General features: G+C 41.8%; 1 protein-coding gene across 2 annotated transcripts in view; it reads right to left on the reverse strand.

Annotated features, from left to right (window-relative positions):
* The window catches only part of LOC118076675 (transducin-like enhancer protein 1), a 77748-nt gene that overhangs the window by 43988 nt on the left and 15236 nt on the right, over positions 1-18524 (reverse strand). Inside the window, exons 5-6 of one of the 2 annotated variants that reach the window (XM_035099517.2) lie at positions 10788-10850; positions 8971-9045 (exon numbers count right to left, since the gene is read on the reverse strand). In XM_035099517.2, coding sequence (XP_034955408.1) covers positions 8971-9045; positions 10788-10850 — 138 coding nt within the window. Of the gene's footprint in view, positions 1-8940; positions 9046-10787; positions 10851-18524 lie in introns of both variants that reach the window. The other variant, XM_035099516.2, reaches the window with a different exon arrangement.

The following is an 18524-nucleotide window of genomic DNA, read 5'->3' on the forward strand; positions in this document are numbered from 1 at the left end:
TCAGCCCCAAAAAGCTAATTTCTACTACTACTGTGTTGCATGATTACTTTTTTTAAAAGTGATGACTTGGAAGGTCTAATCTAAAATAAGGCTCCACCGCAACTTCCACTAGGAGTATTTCCTGTGCAAAACAGATCAGTTGGAAGTGTTACCTTCCAAATGCATTTTGGCACCGAGCATTTATAGATGTTCCCTATTGCTGCTCTTCCTCCCACCCACTTAAAAACTCACTCCTACATTAAAGACTTGACAGGACAGATGGTTGGTCTGAATGAAAAGTTCACTTTGATTACTGTTATCCTCAGCACGTTACATCTGAGATTTACTTGGAAATATTCTAAACCTTGCAGCTTAGTCTACTTGAAGGCCGATCCAAATGCTCTCATTTCTAAAATGTGATAAAATTACTTATGTTTGTAAGTTCTCTCATGCAAACAGAAAAACTCCCCCAAGCTGAGAACACTACCAGGTCCTGTGTTGGACACATCCTGTGGCACCAACATACCAATTTCCACCTACCCCCGTCATTTCAGGTTAGTAGTTACAATTTGATTTAAAAAGCAAAATAGTTACAACAGTCTGTTATATGTCTAAACAGGGGTACTGTATCAAGTTTAAGAGGAACTTGAACCTGGAGAATAGAGAAGAAATATATTCTATGTACCTTAGATCAAGAATTTCAGATGAACAGGCCTAATTAGCAGTTTTAGTTATCATTTAAAGTTTGAAGATGGGGCATTTGGACAGCTAATGAAATTTAGGACTTAAGAGAGCTCAGTTTATAAAAAACACTGAGCAATCCAAGACTCATTAGGTGGCTTTGGACAAGTCATGAGCTCAGCTAAAGTCCCCCCATCATTAAAAAGCTAGCCAAGGGTTATTGCAAGGACAAATACTGTAAAGCATTTCATATTACAACTGCTGTAAAAAGGATATTTACAACAATATTTCTCAATGAGAATCCTAAATGCATTCTAACAAGGCACAGCATGCTAAACACTAGATATACTAGCATACATGTTTTAACAAGCCCATTTCATAACCCATAGTCTGTAGTTGGCTGGATTCGAAATTGGCCAGGGTTTGTGAACTTGCAGAAGCAAGAGTTGCCCACACAAAGAGACTCATAGCAGCTCAAACAAGCACCAGATTTAAGGCAGTGGCAAAATGTCTGGGACTTTTAGGTTGGTTGCCTAAAAAAAAGCACAACAACTTTTGACTTTTAATTCTAGAAATATGGGAATCCTACTCACATGGGCGCCAAGCCAAGGGGATGCAAAAGAATAAATAAATAAGGAATTATTGTGAAAATAATATTTAAGGGAGTGTGCCAAATTTTGTCCTCACTCAAAAAGCCATTACCAAGTCCACCCCTGCGCTCATGCACACTAATCCATGGTTTATTATTATGTGTAAGTGAACTAATGTTTCACCAATGGCAACGTTCATTTAGCCTTTTTTTAATAAAAAAACGCACAATAGATTTTTCTCTTTTCATTAAGAGAAAATATGTGTAAGAACATAGGAAACTGCCTTTTACTGGAGTTGGATTTGCCCATTTAGCTTAATATTGCCCACTCTGGCTAGCAACAGCTCTCCAGGGTCTATCCATCACCTATCATTTGATCCTTTTCCATTGGAGATTCTAGAGGCTGGACAAGAAACCTCCTGAATGCAAAACATGTTCTCTAACAATGAGCTCCGTCTCTCTTCTCCCCACTCCCCGCCCCTCCAGCATTCCATCTTAAAAACTGGGTCCATTTTTTCTCATTATCAAGGATGTTAATAGGTAGCGCTCTTCTTCTCCCATTTAGTCTTCAAATTTAACATTGTGCCTACAGCAACTGCAATGCTGCAAGTTCATCATTAAATAGAAAGATGTCAGTAATGAAAAGGGGAGTGGAATGATGCCTTAAATGAGGTACACGCTTGTCAAGAAGCAAAGCACAACCATGGCTAAGGACTACATTACTTCCTCGCGTGATTTTTCTTTTTTTGGCAGTGCTAGTCTTATGTACACCAGGCATGGCCAAACTTGGGCCCTCCAGATGTTTTGGGACCACAACTCCCAACATCCCTGACCGCTGGTCCTGTTAGCCAAAAGTCAGTCAATTAAGACTCGCGTGATTAAGTGACATTTTAAAAAATAAAATTAAATTTGGCCTTACACTTAATTCATATATGCAACTACAGACTTGTCAGGTTTGAGTTAGGGCGTGGCAAGTGGGAAGGGCAAGGAAGTGGAACTGCAAAATTATCCCGCACATTTCAGTCTCCTGGTCCCTCCTCTAGAGTCATTGCTGCAGGTAAAACAACAGGTGGGGTGCAGATTTGCTTTTCCCAAGAGCCCAATTCCAGGCAAGGAGCAAAGATAGTCTCTGTGGGGATAATGCCTTCCTTTAAATTTTCAAGCTTAACAGTACCTATATTCCGGCGTATAAGACGACTGGGCGTATAAGACGACCCCCGACTTTTGAGAAGATTTTCCTGGGTTAAAAAGTAGTCTTATACGCAGGAATATACAGTAATTTAGTCAAGTTACCTTTAAGATACATTTCAGAGATCACCAGCTACAACTGCTAAAGTGAAATGCAATTTTAGCCACGACATGCTTCCAACCAGGAAAACCAGAGGGATCACATAACCTAGACTGTTAATGGGTCTCTCTCTGTGGCTGTCACCATTGACAGACAACAGACACAGCCTAAAGGGCCTCAGTATACCAGTTCATTTGGCTAAAATTAAGAAACAGTAACTAAGTTAAACATGCATAACTAAATGTTTGCTTTTCGCTGCATTGGAACCAGAATGACCCGTAGGGCAGGGCAGGGCTTAAGTCTTCAGGGGATCTCCGCCCCCCACACACACACACCTTAAAATTCTCTTCTGTGGGAAAAGGATAGAAAAACCAAGGAAGGGAACCAGCACTTCACCGTATATGTTGTAAAGGATGTTTAGCAAACCAGATTTACAAAACTTACAACAAATGCATCTGAAACTTTCATTTCTTGGAAAAAGGGTTGGAACAGGGAATAGGAACACAGTACCATATGTTTGAAAACAAATTAGGAAATACTTGGGAATGAGAGTGGAATGGAAACTCTGGTGCAAAATGCATGGCAGGCTGTTTAGCTGCCTGGATGAATTTCTCATGTGTCTGTACTCCCGTCCAAAAATCTGCCTGGTAAAGTACTTCACACTTTTTCTTTAAAAAAAAAACTCACTCACATCATCCATCATGAGGTACAGCTTTATCTGTGATGTGATAAACATAGGTCCACATTTAAAGGGGGATAAGGGGTAACAGCAGAGTATCCCCCCCAAAACACACTAAATTCAGGTTTTTTGCATACTTCAGAAAGGTAGTTCCCCCAGAAGACATTATATATTTTGTTCTGAGTCTCCGCCAATGGAAGCATCACTATATACACTAAAGATTTACTCTCTTGTTGCATATATCCCCTAACACAGGCACGTCCAACAGGTAGATCGTGATCTACCAGTAGATCACTGGACGTCTGTGGTAGATCACTGGTAGATCACTGGCTCCCCCCAAAGAAGCTCAACAACTTTGGCTCCCCTAAAAATGTTCAACATTTTAGCCCTTCACACACACCCCAAAAGAGGGCTTTCCTCCCGCCTCAGAAAATCTCAACAACTTTGACCTGAACCCCCCCAAAAGGGGGTAGATCACTGCCAGTTTTTAACTCTGTGAGTAAATCTCAGTCTCTTCTGAGTCGGCCACCCTTGCCCTAAGAGAAGCTTGTTATTCCATCTTCCCATACCCTCAACCAACCCCACCCAAACCCTAATACAGCACTCGACATTACACAGTACAGACAATTCCAAAAATTATGCAAGGCTAAGCTGTTCTAGAATTACACTTTTGAATTCACTTCTCTTTGCGCCCATATTTCTATTTTTCAACAAAAACATGCATCCCAGTTATTTATAGGCTTTCTAAAGATTAACTACATGCTCATAATAAAACCCTCAAGAGGTTAACCTCATCCCCTTAAGCTTCACACACTACAATCTCAGAGATAGCTGGCAACCACAGCCAAGCAGAGGAAAAATAATCCAGCATCTTGCTAATCCTTTAGTCAATCACCTCATGCAATGATGGAAAGCCCTTTGGAGGCTGACAACTCAATCTGTCTCGCAAGTGCTGTCAGTCCAAGAGATACATTTCACAGAACCATTAGCAGCACACCTCAGAAAAGAGGAGGAGGGAGGAAACCCAACACCTCTCAAGTATTAAATTCTTTCAGAACAAGCTAAACTAAAAACACTCTCATAGGCTGCCTATTTCTTGTGAGTGTTGCATGCTGCACTCTTAGGTATGTTTCTATAATTCATCAAGGTGGCAGTATTTTTTAAAGACAATTTTTCCCCAATCTGAACCAATCTTGTAAAGTGATTTTATTTGCTACCAGTGTCATTCAGATTTCCTGGCATGCACAACTTTTAATTTTCCAGCCTGTTGCTTAACTATCTTCTTCCAATCCCTTCAAATTATACCAAGATAATCCGTTTAAGACCTTCATGCCGTAATCTAGATTCTCTTCACTACAAGGCCAAAGAAACAAAACTACACCATGTTTAAATACAGAAAATAAGCATCGTTGTCAAGTTCTCCCTCTTTTTAAGGGAAATTCCCTTATGCTGAATAGGCTTCCTCGCAAGAAAAGGGAAAACTTGACAGCTACTTCAATTGGAGGGAGTTGCACTGTGTTGCCCCACCCCCCACCCGTTCTTTCACACGTTCAAAAATGAATGCCTGAAGAGGACTATTGCATTGTACTATTCGGACAGGACCAATACCCAGAGACAGATGTCTGGTTTACAGGTTCTCTTTTGTAGAGAGCTCCTTTTGTTCCTTTCCTTGAGTATCTCTCCTCCCCACAACACACATTATATATGCCCGTCGCTCTGACCCAGCCTGCTTTTTCATTTCAAAAGTTTGTTTCCCACTAACACCCCACACACACACACACACACTCTTCTCACTTCTTGTTGCTCAATTAATGTGCCCAAGTGGGAAGGCAAATGCAGTCTTGCCTCTAGCAGGTCCTTCTCAATTAAGGAGGCAAAGGACAGAATTTACAGTGATATGGCACCAGTATCTCATGTGAAGGAGCAAAATAAAAAAATCTTTCAGTAGCACCTTAAAGACCAACTAAGTTTTAATTTTGGTATGAGCTTTCGTGTGCATGCATTATTTTGGTATGAGCTTTCGTGCGTGCATGTATCTGACGAAGTGTGCATGCACACGAAAGCTCATACCAAAATAAAAACTTAGTTGGTCTTTAAGGTGCTACTGAAAGAATTTTTTTTATTTTGCTTCGACTCGGACCAACACGGCTACCTACCTGTAACTAGAATCATGTGAAGGAGCACAGCCTATTTCTTAAGTCCAGAAGCATAAAGTTTGCAGACTCTATGCATAGTAAACTCTTTACAGAACACTTATTAGGGATATAGGTAACTTTCCACCCAAGCTCCTTCCCCTCTGCTGCTTCTACTTTCACAGAACAGAAATCTCTTTAACACTGTTAAGCCACTGGCTACTTGATTGTGCTTCTAAATGTTGGAGAATGCACCAGCCTATTTGCATTTTAAAAAGAAGTCTTTCATGATCTTTCACACTCACAATAGACGCCTAAACCGTTAAATTACTATTTCTTTTATTAGCTTGAAAGAAACTGCAGTTTAAGAGCATCCCCCCCTATTGTTTTTTTACACTAAGTTGGGTCTCTGAACAATACTGACAGCTGCTATCAAACTGGGCCACATTTACTTTCAGTGCAGCTGCTGCTTGTAGGAGCAGACAGGCTCCTGATGCCTCCTCCCCTCTGGGGAGACAGGCTGACACAGTGCATGTTCAATGAAGAGGAGCAAAGGTCCACTGAATTGTCATCCCAATTTTATGCTACTCCAAATTTCCAGAGTGCACACAATCCCTTTCAAACAAATCAAGCATATGTCAGAGCATGAAACTTATTGTGCAGCATAAGATAATTATTGATGTATACAAATGTGGCAAAAGGAGAGATGATCTCTTCTTGGACCAACTTGGTGGAAGCATGAAGGGGAAAAAATAGTGAGCTTTCCAGTGTGTGTGTGTGTGTGTGTGTGTGTGTGTGTGTGTACACACGCGTACACACAGACAACTGTTCTTCAGGCTATAATAGAATTGTCAGATCAGCTATGCAAGAAGCTGAGATTGGGGGAAAGGGTGGAATGTGGGAGTTTGACGAGCTAGATAGGGATGCATGTAGTATTTATGAATACTCACTGAGAACTGAAGTATATTTCTGCTGGCAGTGACATGTTAATACCTCAAGGCTGCAATCCTATATACACTTACTAGGGAGTAAGCCACACAGAAATCGGCAGAGTTTTTTCCAAGTAAACATGCGCACAGAATTGCACTGCACATCAAGCAAAATTACAGCAGCTGAAGGACTTAGGAAAAGAGCAAATGTCCTAGATTAAAACTATGTTAGCATATTAAGCTAAGGGATGGTAGACAGAGTCCTTTAAAAACACACTGTCAAGAAATGTTTATGCTGGAGCTGCAAAGCAGGGACTCAGTGCAGAGTGCGACTTGTATTCAATTGAATGGAGTTTGTAAAAAAAAAATGAGCTTGGGTCAGAGCTGGGCACTTCATAGCAAAAAACAAAACAAAAACCCAGCCAGACATGCCACAAAAGCTTCATGTTCCAATGTCAAAAGGTGATGATGATGATGATGATGATGATGATGATGATGATGAAAGAAATGTATTTGCACTGTGCTGTGTCTGCTACAAAGCTCAGAAAGTATACCTGAAACCACTATTTAAAATATGCCTATTAACCAGAGGTGTTTGTTAAATCAATGTACACACACACACACACACACACACACACAGAGAGAGAGAGAGAGAGAGAGAGAGAGAGAGAGAGAGAGAGAGAGAGAGAGAGAGAGAGAGACTAGGTACATGAACTTTTGAGCTAAACTTTCAAATTAAGAATTTATTAGACAAGCAGAGGCTGTTAAGACACCAGACAAATAGAGACTTAATTATTTTTTTAAGTAGTTGATTGGATGGGAGGGGGGGGAGAAACAAGGATTCAGTTCAAAAGGGGGGTATGTTTATGCAAAGCTAATCTGTCAAGTGTAATAAAGCAGCTTGAATAAAATTTAAGCTGAAAATCCACTGACACTCCCCATTGCAGGGAGGAATAGCTATTAAAAGGAAATGAAGGTCACCCTCCCCGTTTATTTCACCTAATTGACTGCCAATAGCTTACCACAGGCAAAGCAACAGCAGATCTACAATTGAGAAACTGATAAAAGGAGAGTTTTCAAGCTGAGACTCATTCTTTTAATCCTCCCTCCCTCTTATGTTTTTTTTTCCCATCTCCAGTTGGGATGTAATTTTAAGCACAGATGGATTAACTGGTTCCATTGTCTGCAGACGTCATTGGACTATGGCACTGTTAATCTATACAGCAGCATGTCTAATTATCATTACAAAGTGTCTGAGGGAACTCTAAAGACCAGCAGGGCATCTTCTCACAAGCAATTAACATAAATTGATAAATGAATAATTTGAATCTGCTCAAGCACTCGCGTATGAATAAAATCAGAAGAAGGAGGACCACCTCTTGTTTCTGCTCCTTTCGCTTACTGTAGAAGGGCAGTAAAGATTAGTGATGTTTCTAGAGTATGGCAGCAGGGCTTAGGAAATGAACGCATGGCTCATGAACTTCAATAATGCAAAATAGGTTACAGAGCAATCCTAATCCTCAGAGTTGCTGCTCAGTGGACAAGTCTGCTATGGACCCGCCACCCGCTTTCAGGATTTAGAGCTCCTTTAGAGCTCCAGCAGTGGGGTGAGGGGGACATGGCGGAGGCAGGAAACAAAAAGCTCCACACTGGCAAAGAACAAAACGCATGGGGAAAAGCCCCCAAGCAACAGTAGGGGAAAGATGGAGAAAACTGGCACACTGACTGGCTCCTCAGATCTGTGTAAACTAATATAAATATATACAGTGGTACCTCTACTTACGAATAACTCTACTTACGAATGTTTCTACTTATGAATGGAGCTCCGTCCGCCATCTTGGATGCAGTTTAGATAGGATTTTTTCCACTTACGAATTTTTAGATAAAGTTGCTTCTACTTTTAGATAAGGTTGCATTCCTATGGGATTTGACTTACAATTTTTTCGACTTACAAATGTGTGTTCGGAACGCATTAAATTCATAAGTAGAGGTACCACTGTAGTTTGACTTTTGTCACTTGTTTAGTTCCTTGTTTGGATGATATCCAAACATAACTATTGTATCTGTGAAATAAAGATCCATTTATCTATCTATCTATCAGACTAATGGACTAATGAACTAGCATGACTTCGGAAGGTGGTAGATCACTGCCAGTTTTTGATATTGGGTTGTAGATCATACCCTACTCGGACATGCCTGGTTTAGTTAATTCCCCCTTCAGTTGATTTCAATAGAGGGAATTTTACAAAAGGTTGTCTTCCCGGGTTAAAAAAGGGGAAAGTGTCACCCACTCTTCATCTCCTGCCTCAACCAGTACAAGTCTGCAGTGCGTTGAAAATGGTGGGCCATGTCACTCCCCACTCTGAAAACTCAGACACATACACTATGACCAAACCTTAGTATATTGGATGGAGACTCAGAAGAGAAAGCTTTTGCAGCCTATTAATTCCCATACTCCAAACTAGACAGAGCAATAGCACAAATCTAGAAATATAGGGTGCAATACATAGGCCCAAGCAATATTATCAGATTTTTAAAAGAGGCAGGTGCCAGGACAAATAATGCTGAATAACTAGCGTTAAGTATCAAAATTATTACAAATCAAACATTTAACACATCAAAAACTACCAATGCAATAAGAAAGGAAAGCTGGTTATACACACTGTAGGAGGTAGACCTGGTAGGCCACGTACCCCGATGATGGCATTCAGCTCAGCCATGGTCACTTGTTTGGCACGTTCTACTGCTTGAGCAACTTGTTGTTGATGCTGGAAAGACAAACATATCATTCCCATTGTTAGAACCAACCTAACTGAACTAAGCTGGAACCAAGTGACATTTTATCAAGGGGCAGAGGATTTCCAAGCCACTCGCAAGCTACTATATATAGGCCAGGGGTGGCCAACTCCCAAGAGACTGTGATCTACTCACAGAGTTAAAAACTGGCGGCGATCTACCCCCTTTTGGGGGGTTCAGGTCAAAATGGTTGAGCTTTTTTCAGGAAAGAGGAAGGCCCGTTTTTAGGGGTTCAGGTCAAAGTTGTAGGGCTTTTTTAGGGGAGAGAAAAGCCCCATTTCTTTGGGGTGCAGGGCAAAAATGTTGAGCTTTTTCAGGGGAGCCAAAGTTGTTGAGCTTCTTTGGGGGAGGGGAGCCAGTGATCTACCACAGACATCCAGTGATCTACTGGTAGATCATGATCTACAAGTTGGACATGCCTGATATAGGCATTCTGTGTGGAAAGGATGAAGCTTGAAAAGGCAAGCACATGTCTTTTGATTTTTCTTAAAATCACGGAGGTTTCTTATTACAACTCTTCAATAAGTGAGACCGACAGCTTTCATATACCCTCTGTTCACCATAAATAAATAAATGGTCAAGAAGCCAAATTCACATGTCACAATAAGCCTAGGTTCCTGGTTTTTCAGGAACAAGTGATGCTTTACTGCCTGCTGCAGGGTATCACTCTTGCTTCACAAGCCAGGAAACTGCAATTAAGCTTGGCCTCATCAGGCAACAAAAACCACGTTTAAGGTTGGCAAGCAATCCTGGCTTGTTAGGGCGCAACAAGCCAGCATCCTATATCCAGATGTTCCAGAGAGGCACACTTAATTGCAGCTTCCTGGTTAGTTTCTCCCATTCATGCCAGAGAAGGAGTAAAGTGGGAGTAATCAAGCAGCATAATGCTCATTCCCAAATACACCACAATAAGCTAGCAAACCCAGGCTTATTGTGACATGCAAACTCAGCCAAGGAGAGGAAGAACCTTACAGCCAACTTTGATCAACTCTTCCAGGATGCTACATCTTTAATCACATACACATTATAATTATGTGGTTTCGGAAATATTTGGTGACAATATGGATGTAATCTACAAGCTGTATTCAGGAACAGCAGCAACAACTGCTTGCTCAACAACAGAGCCTGCAGCACTAGACTAGTGTCCAGAGCCCCAGAATAACCATTACATTCCTACCCACCAATCAAGTATGTAAAGAGAATTGGATTGAACAATTCCAGCCTCTATGCTGTCCACTATGTCAGATGGCACAACCCTACGTGCAAAGTAAAAAGTGTTTTTTCATGGCAATTCAACAAACTTTCCAGCAACATGGTCATACCTCTTTTGTGTCTCCATTATAATTATGCATGAATATGGTATCAGAATTCTCTTTCTATAATAATAATAATTAGACTTTTCTAGGAACTGTATTTCACAAATGCCACTCCAATTGTATAGTGTCCTATCATTAAATGCCAACATTTTTATTTACACAGAAATTAACAAATGGTTAGCTGCCTTAGAAAGAATAATTTTGTGACTGAATTATTTAGTTGGTGTGCCTCCTCTCATCTGCCATTCCAAATTAACAGGGGGCTTGCATTCTTCAGCTACAACAGATGTTCCTCACTCTTGTGAATTTTGATAAAATTAACATCTTGAAAACTAGCTAATTCAAAAACAAAGATGCAACATAATTTCACTTTTTAATAGCTGGACAATTTTACTTACTTCTTGAGACAAAAATGGGATGACTTGTGCACAGATTGTATTCAATCTCTTGGCAATTTCTGTCTATAGAGAAAAGTAAATATTTAGATTAAAACATGCCATTATACATTAGTTCATTTACAAAAACCATATTAAGTACAAATATTAGGAACATTTAAAGTAGGGCAGCATTAGGTGGAGTCTAGAGTGCATGTGATTAATCAGAGCAGGTTTCAGTCTGTTGAGGGACATCTGTTGATGCCTCCACTACCTCATACTGTATCTACATATATTAGAGCACAAATCTGTTCTTCGTAAGTAGCTCATTAGCAAGTAAAGCATTGGTTAAAATCCAGCATGAGCTAAACCCCTTTAGACTGACAAATCTATTGTTCTTCCACGTTATTGGCCACACAGAATAGGATATGAAAACATTTGCCACAATAGCATCTTCAAAATACTAGGGTGGTGGTTGAGGCAACCATTTGATCAAAGTCTAAATAACTTAAGGAAAGAACAGTATTTTAGTAGCAAGTATCTTTATCAATTAAGCACTATTCTCCAATAAACTCTTATCCATAGGAGGGGTTTCCTTATCAAGCACCATCATGACCTAGGAGGTACTAGATTAGACTTTAGATTAACATGGAAAGAAGCCAGTCTAAGTGGAAGGGTCAGTTCTATAACTCAAGTTATATAAAGCATCCGCTTTATACACAGAAAGTTCCAGGCACAATCCCCAACATGTCCAGAGAGTGCTGAGAATGTCCCTTGCCCCTACATCCTAGAAAACGACAGCCAGGCAGTGGTGATTTCTGAGCTAGATGGAGCTCAGAAATTGGCATGACACTCGGAAGAATGCTACTGCACAGGGTGGGCAACCTGTGGACTTCTAGATATTATTTAGCTTGATATTATTAACTAGATATTGTTTAAAAACCTGAAGGACCATAGACTAGCACAACAGCCCGTAGTCCCGATTTCTCTGGTACATCACAGATTGTCTGCAAGGCCTCTGCAGAGGCCCCGAGGCTGATGAAATACATCAGGTAGCTGGACTGCAATTCCGCTGCAGTGTTGGCTTCCAGAAGTACGTCAGCGGCCTTGGTGGGGACCTAGAGGAAGCGGGAGGCCTCACAGGGCATCTCATTGTCAGCAGGTCTGTTTAGTGGAATACTCTTCTCATTCCTATGCTACTGTCTTCATCTGCAGTGTTCAATTAGCATACAGTCATATCTCATGTTGCGTTAGGTTCATGTTGTGTCTTTTCGGCTTGCGAACCCGGCAAACCCGGAAGTGTATACAGTACTTCCGAGTTTTGCCGCACATGTGTGCGCAGAAGCATTCTACATGCTTCGCACATGCGCAGAAGCGCTCTATCACGCTGTGTGCATGCGCAAAAGCGGTGCTCTAGTTACAGACTTTCCAGGGTGTGAACGGCATCCCAGAATGGATCGAGCCCGTAACTAGAGGTACCACTGTACTTAAAAGGAAACTTTTAAGCGTCCTATCCTCTGCCTACCATCTGAAGGGTGCTAGTTCATTTAACTTCGCCAGAAAGCCAAACTACTTCAGACTTTAATTTGACACACAACCCACAAGCTCACATCAATTAAAACAAAAACAAAAAACACCATGTTCTACAAATGCTCTGAAGTCAGAATCCGACTTTTACAAAAGAACAATAAAAAGGATGGAGCAAACCAAAACCAGTCAGCCAATCAAAATCTAAGCCATATTTCAGAGATGTGCTATAAAATATATATGGTATTAAATCTCTGGGAGGCCTGTCACAGACTCTAAAGTTCATGTAGTATTCATGACTTCTGAGCTGTCACCAGTTTGACACAGCTTATCGTTTGATTTCTGATCTGCAAATATAGAGGACAGTTAAAACAATGAGGGATTAAAGAAGCAAGGCCTCGCAGCTACATCAACACTAATTGCCCATGTTCTCGCTGGCTCCCTAGCAAAGCAGATTGCAGAGGTCGGTGCTGCACATGAAAGCCCTTGCTCGCATTTGTATGGCAGCAGCTTTCTGCTGAGCAGCTCAAGTGCCCTTAATTGTTTATGTTCTTAATGCAAGGCCTCTTGAATGCATTCATTTTTAATAGCAGGCTTGAGTGTGGGGCCTATCAAAGAGTACACAAAAACTCCAGTCATTAGACCTTGCTATCAGGAATGATGGCCTTTTGATTTATTTGCAAATGACAGGTTTGCCAGGCCCCCAGACTCAAGTGCTGCCCTCTTTTTTGAAGCATCGGGAAAATCAACATGAAGGAATTCAGCTGCATTGTGCAATATGCAGTTAAGACTGCAGTCGTTTTTTGTCACTTGTGAGCCTGTGTCTGCAAGTTCTTCTTATTAAATGAAAAGTGTTTTGACCTAAAATGTAGCTAACTGCGAGTACCAGTACTTGTCTTATGTCAAATGTTAGTTCTTGAGTGCCTCTCCCACCCACCTACCCACACAACTTGGAACAGCTTTTAAATAAGCTCAAAAATGGCCATTATTGAATTTGCACCCAATTTTTCCTACACACTCTGCAGCAGGAAACAAAGACATTTAACCAGATTAGTAGTTATTGAAATGCGTGATACCCTTTTTAAACAAACCCTTCCCTAAATTTCTAAGTTTCTATAGGTCACTGGTTTTTCGTTAGGTAAAGGGACCCCTGACCATTAGGTCCAGTCGCAACGACTCTGGGGTTGCGGAGCTCATCTCACTTTATTGGCCGAGGAAGCCGGCGTACAGCTTCTGGGTCATGTGGCCAGCATGACAAAGCCTCTTCTGGCGAACCAGAGCAGCGCACGGAAATTCCGTTTACCTTCCTGCCAGAGCGGTACCTATTTATCTACTTGCACTTTGACGTGCTTTCGAACTGCTAGGTTGGCAGGACTAGGGACCAAGCAACGGGGGTGCACTGCACAAACAGGCCAAGGAGCCTTCTTTTTAATGCACCCCAGTTTAAAATGTTTCCCCCACATGCACACAAAATAGCCCATGTGAAAGAGCATGACCTTCTAAACCTAGGTGAGGAACCCCTTTTAGCCCATGGGCTGCATGGGCAACCTCGTGGGAGCTGCACAGCAGTGGTAAGTGGGGCCAAAATGCAAACATGGCAGAGCATTCGATATGACATTTAGTTCTGTACAGTCTGTTACACTCCAGCCATGCAAAAAAAAAAAAATATGCAAGAAGTTTCTATGAACATACCTCCAGACTCCTACCAGGCAAAGGAAGAAACATGATCACAGTTCAAGGATATACTCCAGCCAGGCCACGGCCTGTGGGAGAGTTCCAAGCAGGGCCGGTGTGTCCATTTAGGCGGACTAGGTCATTGCCTAGGGCGCAAAAATGGAGGGGGCGCTGCCGAGCCTGCCCCGCAAAACCCCCACGCCACAGGTGGGAGGGCGTCAAGCTCCCCCCCTTGGCCCGCGCTCCTCCCGCCAATGGAGGGGACACAGGGGCATCAGCGGTGTGTTTGCATGCGTCATGACGCATGCGCCCGGGGGGCGCCAGAAGGTTTTTTGTCTAGGGCGCAAAAAGCCCTAGCACCGCTCCTGGTTCCAAGGACCCAGCAGAAAAGTTTGGAGGGCCATGTTTGAACACCAGACCAACTCTCTGCCTTCTGTGCTAGCGGGGAGCTCAAAACAAACACACTCAACAGTGGTACTTCATTCTGCTACTTGCACAGACCAAGCATGATCTTGCGTGTGAAGATGTTCGGCAAAATGTGATTCCTGTTTGACAACAGATTCTTAATTCTTGAAAAATGAATTGCAGACGTTCTTCGTAACCAATGATCCCTGTAGTACATTAGCAGCAACAAACAATAAATCCAAGACAAACAGCTGAGACGTCTCACCCTCCATTCTGGGGGGTTTTAATGCCAAAATCAGGATGTTTTCCTATCGCAAACAGCTTCTCATCAAACACACACTCCAATCTCCATAATTTTATCATTGTAAACTCTCAGTGAAGGAGGACTTTCTTTGCCTATACAGCCAAGCCCTAAAGTGAGAAAAAGAAGTCCAAAGGAAACAGGCTGCACTTCCTGAAACCTAGGAGACATTCTGCCTGGACAGGAAATGGAGGGATGCAGGGAGACCTGGATTCTCTCACTGTCATAAAATGCAACTCAATTATGGTGATTAAACAGCTCACCATTAAAAGCTCTTTTACCTCCAGCTGGTTTTCCTGATGTAAGCAGCGAAATACGTTTTTAGAAGACAAGAGAGAGTAGGGACACAATAAAACTTATTCTCTCGGCCAGAACAGGCATGTGGGTGACAGAATCTAGTCCCATTCACCCAACCTCACTCATGAATTTATGTTTTCCTCTCTTCTCAAGGTGATAAAAGCTATCTTGAAGTTTTAACTTAAATGAGTGGTGTGCAGATTTCAAGTTTCCAAATGTTTCGGAAGTCAGACAGACTTCTGGAATGGATTCCATTCCACTTCCCAGGTATGACTGTACACCCTGATCTACCTTCCACCCACCTTAAAATCATCGAACTCTCATCCCCAGCCTTATAAAAGTATGAAATTTCTAAAACAACTTAATAAAATCTTTCTTGCATAATTACAATGCAACATCTGACAGCCACTTCTCATGAGGCTAAAAAAACATTTTCTTCATGTACTTCCTCCTCCTCGAACACAGCACTTTGCTTGTAATTGCTCAACTACCTTGGAGAGAACTTCAGATCAGCATGGCTGTTAGCTATTTATAAACAACAGCGTGCATAGCACATTTTGCAAATATTTTCTCACACATCCCTTTGGGTTGTTTTTCACACCCACTGGCAAAGGTGTGCAAAAGTCACAGAATCCTAGAATTGTAGACTTGGAAGGCAGAGGCATCAGCAGCGCGCGCGCGCACACACACACACACACGGGTGACTTAATTCCCCCTATATATATATATATATCTGGGGCACAACATGGCACCTCTGTATGCTGAAATCATTTGAAAACAAACCTAAACTTGGGAACTTGGGAAACAATTTCCAAGAGGTCAGTCTAGTTGTGGGATCTGTTGCACAATCTTTTATCTGCAAAACCCAAACTGGAGTTTGCCTTGGATAAGAAGACGTACTGGCCCATGGTGATTACATATCAAATTGCTCATTTAGGACCAATTTACATTTACACATGAAAGTAGGGAGGGGAAGAACTGAAGCAGGCAGCATTGTGGGGGTGGCACACAAATAAGCAATGTACTGAAAGTATGTGGGAGTAAGTTTTGCAAATCATCTGAGTGGAAGCAACCACTGAAGAAACACACAAGTCACACTTCCTGTTACCTCTGGATCTTTCAAGTTCAAAGCTGCCTCAAAACTTCATAACATTTTCCTTCCACATTCTGGAACATCAGCAAAAGCACCAAATGCAAAGAGAGAGAGAATTTAATAACATCTAGTCTAATTGCCAAGCCAACATCTATGCTGGCTTGGTCATGTACACAGAATGGAAGATGGCAGAATCCCCAAGGACATGCTCTACAGGGAGCTGGCTTCAAGCTGCCCATTGGCAGACCAACTCTGTATTACAAAGATGTCTGCAAACATGATGTGAAGCTTGGCAACATCAACCCTGCCATGTGGGAATCCCTGGCCAACGACCGCAGTGCCTAGAGACAGGTCATGCAGCCACAGCAGTGGCCAGAGGAGGAATGCAGAGAGAAGAAATGCCATGGCACACCAGCCACAACCGGACACCCTCTTCCCCAGCTGCAACAAAACATGTCTCTCCCATACTGGTGTCTACAACAGGTGCTGCAACCTTCCAACAATTTGACTTCACCTCCAAAGGCACGTTCCTCCATTGTCTCCCAAGAAAGACAGATGCAAACCAAGAACCAAGTCGTACTATTATTATTTCACTTCTGCTCCACAGCTATTGTGCCTTACTTAATTTTATAATATTAATCAACTGCAGCCATTTACTGTATTAGGTCTTACTCACGGGGATATGCTCATCAACTAGTTTCTCCTGCTCCAATGAACATTTTATCTGACTCACCAAACTTCTGGTAGACTTCAGACCATCCTTGAACAAACAAAAACAAAAACAAAACACCCCACCTAGCTCTTGCCACAAGGCTAAACCTCATCTGCCTATCCAGGAAGCAGTCTTTTAACTCCTATAAGAATCTTTATATCTCCAAACAAATCCAGCTGCTAAACAGTGCATCTGCTGAAAACAGAAGCCCTATGTACAGGGTACAGTGGAGCAGTCCTAAATCACACCTCTGACACTAGGTGGTTTAAAAAAACAACCCACCCAACAATCAACCATGCATAGTATGCAATGGCCTATAGAGAGAGCCTAATGGGGCCTCCCACTGCCGCCACCGCGCGATTTCTATTCTCATCCTGAAGCAAAGTTCTTAACCCGAGGCACTATTTCTGGGTTACCGGAGTCTGTAACCTGAAGTGTTTGTAACCTGAAGCATCTGTAACCCGAGGTACCACTGTAATGCACAGTTGTTAAAGATCTCTTGGCATAAGGGCAGGGCTAAAAGTGCCACCTCATTCTGGGCTGTTCTCGATTGTGCCTTGCATGCAAGTAATGTATAGCTGGAGGTACATCTTAGAAAACACTTAGAAGAAAAGCTATGAGAAAAAAAAGGCAATAGAGCACATTCAGAAACATTTTAGCAATGCCTAATAATGACAATTAGAACCCCAATGTTCACCAACATAACAGTTAATTTTTTTACTAGAAGTACATATAAAAGCAATCATTTTAAAAATACAGTATGACCCCCCCTAGGGTAATGGGTAAAGAAATCATCATTAAAAAGGACACTATTATCACCTATTTGAAATGATACATTCAGGCCTGCCACAGAACCAGCAACCAAGTGGACTTAATGCTCTGCTTGTGCTATAGAAGACCCAGCAAAATAGACATGAAAACTCCATCTGAATGAACAAAATGTTCTCCTTGCCATTTACACTGTGTAACAGTAATCCACCAGGGAATAAAGGTCAAGGCTGCACTTTTGGTCATTACTGAATCATTTGAGATGATCTGTGGTGAGGAAAATCGAAGGCTGCGAGTATGCAGCAAATGGCTTGACCTCAGACCAATTTTAGTCTCCATCTGTCTAACAGACATGAGGATAAAAGCTCTTTATAGGGTGTTCTTGGACTTTTTTTTCCTTTTAAAAAAGCATTGCAAGCCAGGATTCAGCCTGATAGAACATTAATAAGGAAATGGGAGCCTTTTGTGCAATCGGAACACACTTAAGATTGCTATTATTTATTATCTGAAAGACTCCCATTTTTCAAAGTCTCTTTTCTTAACTTAAAAAAAAATGTTGAGACACAATGATTTGGATCAAAAGATACCAAGTGAGGAGTGTTTCCAGTTGCTGGGTTGGGAGAGGAATAAATAGCCAATTCCTGTTTATGCAAGTTCCCAATAAGACTGGCTATAGAAGGCAAGGGAGAGGCTTGAAGGCAAGACAGGAAGCAGTAGCAACCTCCCACTGCAAACGGGCATGCCTTACTCTCATGCAGTGTGCTCACTTGATTCAAGCCATTCTGTTATAGGTTTCCTAGGTTCAGAAGTATCTTCAGGTCAAACAAAAGCAGTCAACATGTGCACAGCCAAAGAGTTATAGTCACAGTGAAATGCTGGTCATATCTATAGCCCATTTACTTTTCAAGACCTGTAGGCAAACTTGTTTCATAGTTAGAAATTAAGTATTCAGGCATTTGAACTTGCTAGTTCCCTAAATATCCT

The sequence above is a fragment of the Zootoca vivipara genome, chromosome 11 (genome assembly GCF_963506605.1).
Source record: "Zootoca vivipara chromosome 11, rZooViv1.1, whole genome shotgun sequence".
NCBI lineage: Eukaryota > Metazoa > Chordata > Lepidosauria > Squamata > Lacertidae > Zootoca > Zootoca vivipara.